The sequence below is a fragment of the Poecilia formosa genome, unplaced genomic scaffold (assembly GCF_000485575.1).
Source record: "Poecilia formosa unplaced genomic scaffold, Poecilia_formosa-5.1.2 Scaffold185, whole genome shotgun sequence".
Taxonomy (NCBI): Eukaryota; Metazoa; Chordata; class Actinopteri; order Cyprinodontiformes; family Poeciliidae; genus Poecilia; species Poecilia formosa.
The window spans coordinates 638,808-647,195 of record NW_006800124.1 but is presented as its reverse complement, the minus strand read 5'-3'; the positions used below and the strand labels follow the sequence as shown (position 1 = coordinate 647,195).

The window sequence follows — 8,388 nt, the reverse complement described above, 5'->3', positions numbered from 1 at the left end:
AAATGCTGCCTCTTTTCTTTTGATTTTAGTGGGCCAAGCTATGCTAGCATGACGAGCAAAGGAACTTAACAAATCTGACTGACTAATCAGAAGGATGAAGCGTGACAAATAACATTTTAATAAATTATTTTAAATTATGTTCTATAATAATGCTTGAAAAAAACAGATTAAATTTTATGATGAAACTTTTCTGGTAAAAAAAATGGTATTAGGTTTTTTCATTTAAAAGTTTTTTTTCCTCACTCCCTCCAGTTTTCTGTCGCCTCTGTGGCGCCCCCTGGTGCTTCAGTTATGCCAGATCAGAACTCTCACAGAACGTGCCTCATTTTAATAAGTCAAAAATCAGACCCAGTCCGTAATCAGTGCTGAAAAAGAAATCCCTCATTGATGTTATAAATGAATAAATAAATGTGACTTAGAATTCAAAGTCAGCTGCAAGCTTTTATATCATGATTATGTGTTTATTTAAGAATCTCCATTAGTCTCTACCACAGTGCAGACTATTCCTCCTGGGGTCCACACCACAAATCAATGCAATAAAAATCATGTTTTTACAAATACTACCAAAAAACGACATAGTGAAATACCTTAAGACACAAACAAACTCAAAACATTAAATTCAAGTTGACCACCTCAACAATTTTAACATTTTAACAAACATTCCAAAAGGACATAATAAAATACCTTAAAACACACAAACAAAATTAAAACACAACATTTCAACAATTTCAAGGATAGGTTAAAAACAAACTGATTGTTACCATCAATCATTTGCCTGTTTTTACGCGAGACTGTACAAGAAGCTTGTTGACGGGTGTAACAAAGCTTTTGGTTGAGGTGGAATTTGAAGCATGTTTGACCAAATTCTAATATCTTTACACTAATGGAGCCTGGAAGTTTGTGTTTTTATAGTCTAATGATCCAGAAAACTGCTGTTGGTGTTTTTGAGAGCGTCGTTAGCGTTGCAGCGTTTTTTCTGCTGTGGCGTGCGTTCAGAGAGCTGACGAAGCTTCAGCGCGAGGTCATGTCCGCGGAGACGGCTTTGGAGCAGAAGCGCATGGCTCGACACAACATGCTGCTCGCCTGCAAAATCCAGGACCTGCAGATCACCATGCTGTCAGGCAGCCTCAACGAGATCAGCGAGGTGCAGGTGGGGCTTCTGTTTCAGTAGCTTGACTGGTTACGGAATGAAACTGGAATAATATCAAAGCCTTGTGTTTGTCGTTTTCCAGCTCATGACGGATTCAGAAAGTACCACAGCCACGATGGACATTTATGAACGAGAAGCTCAGTTCGTTATTGATTATTCTGAGCTGGAAGAGGAGCTCACGGTGAGAAGAAGGTTATGATAGTTTGGGGTTTTTCACTATAGTTTGGTTTTATTTCATTGGTTTGTCTAATGAAAACACAACAGAAGATGCCATTTTCAAAAAAAAAACTATTTGATTGTTGTTGAAGAACCAACTGACTGGAGTTTTCTCCTAACTTTTGCTGTTGCCATTTTGTTTACTGGTGCTGTAATTTTCTGTAAACTGTATTTTGGGGGGAAAAATAAACAGTTTCACATCAGTTCGAAAGGCTAATAAGTAGATCCAGAAATACAAAAATGGAGGATATTGTATCTATAATTTCATTCTGTTTCACTTAGTTTTATAAACTCACAATATAGTTCCAGTTAGTTATAGTTTGTACTTCAGTTAACAAAAATGTTTTCTCGATTTCAGTTTTTGTGATTTGGTTAGTTTTAGTTGACTGTAATAACCTCAGTCAGCTAAAATTCAGCCGGGTGAGAGAGCAGCTGAATTATTTTTCCACTCAAACTTCAGTTGGACGTTCAGTGTGCGTGTAATGACTATTTATTGACAGTGTCTGCGTGATGAGGAGCAGCTGGAGGCTCACATGGAGAAGCTGAAGGAGTCGGTCTCCTCTCTGGAAGAAGTGCTGCAACGCACCACTCCGCCTAACCTGAAAGCTCTGGAGAAAATGAGGGATGTGAAAGACAAGCTGCAGGGGGTGACTGAAGGTGGTTTCATTTTCCTGCCGTTTTGTGTCTTTGCTCTTGAGTTTTACCTTCTAGCATAAAGATATTGACAGTATTGATGCCATAATATCTCCCAAGAGTCTAAACCAAACCCCAAAAAAGAAAAAGAAAAGTTTGTTCAACTGTTGGGAGCTGAAAGAAGTATTTTGTGAAAATGTACTAGGGCTGTACTTTCTGTTGAGATATCCAGAAAGTTTTCTGACCCTAATCAAAGAAAAATATTCTCAAAAAATTGCTTTGCCTTCTATGAATCTATTGATGGGGGCGGGGGATCCAGATTTTCCGAAAATCAAATCTTTATAAATGACAAACTCATTTAATCGATAAAATTTTGTTTTTACATATATCAGTCATCTAGCTGTCTGGGAATGAAACCTAAATGTTTAATTACCCAATCAATAAGAAAACAGGTCCAGCTGTCACTGCTACTTTTACTTTCAAGCATTTGGCATCTTTATCAGAGCAGACACTGCCGTGTATTTGAGTTGCACTGGTTCTGTAACTTATTTATCAAACTGTTATTGCTGCAGTGCTTAATGTGAAGTAAGGCTACATCATTTTTGTTTGGATTACCAAACCGGACGACGTTCACATGTTACATATAAGAACCGTTGTTTCTTTATTTAGAAACAGTGGTTTCTAAATAAATTTTCCTAAATGCATTGTTAGGTTTAGTTTTCCTGTGACTGATAAACTTGGCCTCTCTCTTCCTCACTCAGCCTTTGACGCCAGCACCAGAGCAGCCAGGAGGTGCAACCAGGAGTTTGAGCAGGTCAAAGCTCAGCGGTTCCAGCTCTTCAGTCAGTGCTTTGAGCACGTGATGCTCGTCATCGATCACATCTACAAACGGATATGCAGAAACAGGAGTGCCCAGGTGAGAGCACTCCACACAAACCCCCTCTGAGGACTGCAGGACTGGCTGGTGTAAAACACAAAACCACGGCAGACACAGGAACAAGTCGGCCATCTTTTTCACTGCTCGTGTTTTCTCTGTAGGAAAACAGTGACCAGAAACGTCTTATTTGCTGTTTTTTTTTTCCCCTTATTAAACTGTTGATCTGTTCTTAAATGACCATATCTGAATTTGATCTTTACATGAACATTTTCCATGGGGCTGCAAGGCCATTCTGAGTGCTGAAAACCCAGAGGAGCCATATTTAGGTGGCATCAACTACAACTGTGTGGCTCCAGGGAAGCGCTTCATGTCCATGGACAATCTGTCTGGTGGAGAAAAGGCCATCGCCGCTCTCGCTCTGCTGTTTGCAATACACAGGTAACCTGGGTTACCAGGTTCAAAGAAATCATTTGCAAAGTGTAATTGTTATTGTTGTTGTTGTTATTGTTATTTTTCTGTCCGTCATTAATGAATTAAGTCTTGTGCCTCTTCCTTTAGCTTCCGTCCAGCTCCTTTCTTCATCTTGGATGAGGTGGACGCAGCTCTGGACAACACCAACATCAGCAAGGTGCAAACCTCGTTGCTATGGAGAACGCATCTGGACAAAAACAGCAAAAAGCAGAAATAAATAATATTTAACACACAACACATAATTACTTAAGTACTTGTAAATTACTTAGATTTATCAAGCCATTTATTTATTTTTGTTTATCACCAATAATGTCCGGATCTGTCCTCCATAGATGCTACAGCCCAGCGCTCCCTGCTGGTCTGTAGCTGCTAGTGCATTAGTTGGTCAAACTTTTTTTGTAACTAGAATACTGTGTTGTGATTTGTCTCCAGGTGACGAGCTTCATCAGAGAGGAGTCCAGAGAGAACATGCAGATCATCGTCATCTCCCTGAAGGAGGAGTTCTTCTCCAAAGCCGACGCCCTGCTGGGAGTCTACTCTGACGTGGGAAAACATTTTCCATGTTGTTTATTCAGTAGAAATTCGTCCGCACTGATGTTTTTTTTCCTCGTTTTTCCAGTTGGATGGATGCATGTTCAGCCGCATTCTGACCCTGGACCTGCGTCCCTACCCTCTGGCTGAAGAGGAGAGCAGCAACGAAACAGACAGAGGATCCGAGGCCTGCTGCCCCGAAATTCCTTCATGAACGAAATCATTAGTTTGCAGTTCAACTCTGTTTAGAAAAACTGGTTCTTATAGTTTCAGTTTGTTATTGCAAAATAGTAACAGCTGTTTTCTGCTGCTATTTTTGTTTTTTTCTAAAACGTGTTAGTTTGCAGTTCCTTGAGTGATAAACTTAAATTTCCCGGGTGCTTACTGTTGGACTGACCCGATATAAGAACTGCTTGTGGGTCCAGTTCTGTCATTTATAGTCAGTAACATGACAGGAAGTTCAGGAAAGAGTTCAGGTTTAAATACAGTTTTAAAAAACAAAGTTTTTGTATTGAAAAAAAAAACTTTCCATGTTTGTAATGTTTTGCATTTAGAGTTATGCTATAAACATAACTCCTGTTCATTAAAAATACATTGAACAAAATATCTTGATATATTTCTGTGTTAATGATTGAATCATTTTATGACGTGGGAGATAAAACAGTAAGCTTATTTATTAATGTTATTTATGCTATTTGATATTTACTAAACAGAATAACTGCAAGATTATCGAAGAAATCTTTTTTTATTTCAACTAGTTCTTTCCCTCCGCAGCAGCAGGGGGCAGCAAAGAACCAAGCGGTGCTTCCGGGCTTAGTATTTACGGAAGTAGGCAGATCATCAGGAGAAGATTTTGACGAATTGGAACATAAAATGATATTTTCTCCTCCACAGTTTAATTATAGCTCTTTAGTAATTAAGAAGCATTTTGTTGCTGCCGCGGGACAGATCTCAGCTGATAAGCTGTTGAGACATGAATCTGTTTTTGTAGTTCTTTAAAATCTTGTCACATTTTAAGACTTCTGGGTTGCTTGAAAAACAATCCAGAAAACAACTGATATCAAGCTGAGTAGAAGGTGAGGTTTGCAGCCAGGTGTCGTTACTATGGGAAACGAACAGAGTGGAGATGCGGAACATAAACACTCCGATTACAGTACAGCTGGTAAGATCACCTGGTTCACTTTAAAAAATAGCCATGTTAAATAAAGTTTGTGTGCTACAGTATAAGTTCTGGTTTTATTTCTTCTCATGGAGAAGCTGAGCTAAGGTGGAGTTCGTCTCTCTGACTCTGGTGTCATTTCAGCGGTGCCATCCCCGGCCAGGCAGAAGGCAAAGATGGATGACATCGTGGTTGTGGCTCAGGGGACTCAGTCACTGAGAAATATCCACAACGACCCCGATGTGATCAAGCTCCAAGAGATCCCCACGTTCCAACCGCTTCTGAAAGGTACGAGGCACCGCAACCACGATTTAAGAATGGTAAATATATGGCCCGCGAGTACAAGGCAGTGGAAGTAGAAAAAAACTTTTTTTTTTCTGACAAGAGGACTTTTCAGATGCACAATTTTTTTAATTATCACGCTTTGCATTTTTTTTTATTTTATTTTTTTTTATTCGAGTATGTTTACTCAAAATCAGATTTGCATCCACCTTAATCTGCATTTTATTTAGTCATATAACAAAGACTAAGCACAGCAAAAGTTTTCAAAGAATACTGATGCAACAACAGCAGATTTTTAATAGATTTTGCACTACAAGTTAGTTTTCAATTGTAGACTGGAAACTAGACCACAAATACTTGGTAAGATGTGTTTTTGCAGTGAAAATAAAACCTAAGGCAACCAAATATCTTCAGTACTCACCTAATTATTGTTATTAACTCTACTTTTTGGAGGTTTAGATTATAAAAAAAAATATCTCAAACTTTTCATTTTGGTTCTGATCCACTTGCTTTTCTTGGCTCCAGCATGCCTCGGCAGGTCTTTCGTTTTGTGTTTGTCTCTCCATAGGAGTGCTGAGCGGTCAGACGTCCCCAAGCACCGTCTGTCTGGAGAGGCTGGACCCGGCCCAGGTCCTGCAGCTCTGCATCCGATACCAAGACCACCTGCACCAGTGTGCTGAAGCCGTGGCTTTCGACCAGAACGCTCTCGTCAAGAGGATCAAAAAGGTTCGAATTTCACTGAGTCCAAACCAGAGAAGAGTTACCGTATATACTATCCCCCGGTACAAACTGTCTACCATCCATCCATTTTCTTTACACCCTTGTCCCTCAGTGGGGTCAGGAGGTGCTGGTTCCTATCTCCAGCTAACGTTCCGGGCGAGAGGCAGGGTACACCCTGGACAGGTCACCAGTCTGTCGCAGGGCAACACAGAGACACACAGGACAAACAACCATGCAGACACACACTCACACCTAGGGTCAATTTGGAGAGGCCAATTAACCTGACAGTCATGTTTTTGGACTGTGGGAGGAAACTGGAGTATCCGGAGAAAACCCACCATGCACAGGGAGAACATGCAAACTCCATGCAGAAAGACCGGGGCCGGGAATCGAACCCAGAACCTTCTTGCTGCAAGGCAACAGCTCTGCCACTGTGCAGCCCTACAAACTGTCTACCGTCTTTTTTTTTTTTTCCCCTTTCAGATGGACTTGTCTGTGGAAGCCTTGTTCAGCATAATGCAGGAGCGCCAAAAGCGCTACGCCAAGTACGCCGAGCAGATCCAGAAGGTCAACGAGATGTCCATGATCCTGCGGCGCATCCAGATGGGGATTGACCAGACGGTGCCGCTCATGGAGCGCCTCAACAACATGCTGCCGGAGAGCGAGCGGCTGGAGCCCTTCAGCATGAGGTCAGAGGGCGAACCTGCCTCCAAGTAGCCCAAGCTGGACCCAAACCCAGCCACAGAACAGGTGGATGAACGTGGACCGCTTTGACTCTGACTGTTTGGTGGAACTAACGGCATTAAGGAAGTAGCTCGTTTAGTCCTGCATGTTTTCCCAACACGAGGAAGGAGCAGGGAAAATTTCACATCTTCCTCTTGGATACAAACTATGTAAAAATCATGGCAACACTTGCTAAAAAAAAAAGAAAGAAAAAAACAGCTGAAGAACTACAGAAAGCTTTTTTTTTTTTATTCTTTTTCTTTTTTTTTCAGATCACTCGTCTCACTTTACAGATCATGGCTGAAATCGGCCTTCTAGCTCCAGATCTGGTGTTTTGTCCTGAGCGTCGAGATCAAGACCCTCTACTTGTGACAAACTGAGAATGTTCTAGACGGACACAACCCACAAGTCAAAGAGTCAATGTTTGCTTTGAGTTTTACTTGAATAGTTTGGTGTGAAGTATGTTGAAGTAATAGCAATGGATTAAACTAGTGCTTTTAAAAAATCCGGAGCTTATTGCAAAAAAAAAAAAAAGACTGACGAAGCTCTCAGTCCGTGACGTGTTTTAGGGTCTCGTAAAGAAATCTCAGCCTTATTATTGTTTTGCTGGCGAGTGACAGCTGAACAGCCCTGCCTACCAACAGGAAGTAGGAATTAAACAACCGTCTGGTCTTTCCTTCAGGAAACCCATCAAATAAATTTCACTGCATCTGATTTAGAGTTGAACCAGAAGTCTTTGCCATGTTTAGAAGGATGTTGGCTCCAGTTTTGGTGACCATATTAGTAGTTAGTCTTATGCATCAGTGGGTAATAATTGACACACGGCATGTATAATACGTCCCGTGGGACGGAGCTCCATGTTGTTCCCCAAAAATAGCGTCATAATTTTCAAATACTCGAGAACTGTTTATGTGCCTAAAAATCCTTAAATATTAACACAGCTAACCTGGTAGGGCCCTGTGAGAATGGTCGCAAAATACGCATTCATTAAAAAAATCCTTTGACTCTTTTCACCTCCCCAAAAACAAATGTGTCGCCCTGGGCTAGTGCCCTTGTAAAGAAGCAGGTGGAGCAGCAGAAGAAACTCCAAATACTAATGACAGAGGAACGAGTCAAAGAGGTGAATTATACAAGTTGTAACTGTAAATATTGACTAGTCACATAAACCTGTTTTTTTAATAAAAGCCTTTAATGTGAATAAAATGTCCTAAGTTATTTCTCCTCATGCAAGAGCTATAAGTTAAAGGGCAACAAAGGTTACATCCAGCAACACACACTGGGTTGGTTTGTTTTTTCACTAGGTGGCGCCAAATATGCATTTTTTTCTGTATGGTCCAAAATGCAGTCAAGTCAGTAAAAGTTCCAGTATTTCACAAATTCAGTCATTAAGTGAAACACATTATATAAATTAATTAGACACAAACTGATGCTTTCAAGCCTTTTTTAACATTTTCTGTTTAAATTAAAACACATTTAAGATTAGATTATTACATCAGAAACAATAAAAAAACATTTTTAATAAAGAAATATGAACTTAGTTAAAAGTATGTTTTATAGCTGACAAAATGTTATTTTAAAAAGAAAACTTTTAAACAAAAAAAAAAAAAAAAAAAAAAAAAAAAAAAA

At 40.0% G+C, this 8,388-nt stretch overlaps 2 protein-coding genes across 3 annotated transcripts in view; both read left to right on the top strand.

The window, feature by feature from the left end:
- smc1b (structural maintenance of chromosomes 1B) overlaps positions 1–4,489 on the top strand; it is a 16,590-nt gene extending 12,101 nt beyond the window's left edge. For both annotated transcript variants that reach the window (XM_007566009.2, XM_007566008.2), the window contains exons 18-25: positions 997–1,150; positions 1,233–1,331; positions 1,867–2,023; positions 2,761–2,915; positions 3,163–3,314; positions 3,435–3,504; positions 3,780–3,890; positions 3,967–4,489. In XM_007566009.2, coding sequence (XP_007566071.1) covers positions 997–1,150; positions 1,233–1,331; positions 1,867–2,023; positions 2,761–2,915; positions 3,163–3,314; positions 3,435–3,504; positions 3,780–3,890; positions 3,967–4,092 — 1,024 coding nt within the window. In that variant the 3' untranslated portion in view covers positions 4,093–4,489. The remainder of the gene's footprint in view (positions 1–996; positions 1,151–1,232; positions 1,332–1,866; positions 2,024–2,760; positions 2,916–3,162; positions 3,315–3,434; positions 3,505–3,779; positions 3,891–3,966) is intronic.
- Positions 4,490–4,678: 189 nt separating this feature from the next.
- Positions 4,679–7,956, top strand: borcs5 (BLOC-1 related complex subunit 5). The gene is made up of 4 exons (XM_007566007.2): positions 4,679–5,040; positions 5,182–5,325; positions 5,888–6,045; positions 6,523–7,956. The coding sequence occupies exons 1-4, from the start codon at positions 4,983–4,985 to the stop codon at positions 6,754–6,756; spliced, it is 594 nt and encodes a 197-aa protein (XP_007566069.1). The 5' UTR covers positions 4,679–4,982; the 3' UTR covers positions 6,757–7,956.
- Positions 7,957–8,388: the final 432 nt, after the last annotated feature.

What these genes read in the sequence shown, in the direction of transcription:
- borcs5 (XM_007566007.2), top strand. Translation starts at nt 4,983, where the DNA reads ATGGGAAACGAACAGAGTGGAGATGCGGAACATAAACACTCCGATTAC. An exon ending in CTCCGATTACAGTACAGCTG is followed by an intron (nt 5,041 to 5,181) that starts GTAAGATCACCT and finishes GTGTCATTTCAG; the next exon opens with CGGTGCCATCCCCGGCCAGG. An exon ending in GTTCCAACCGCTTCTGAAAG is followed by an intron (nt 5,326 to 5,887) that starts GTACGAGGCACC and finishes GTCTCTCCATAG; the next exon opens with GAGTGCTGAGCGGTCAGACG.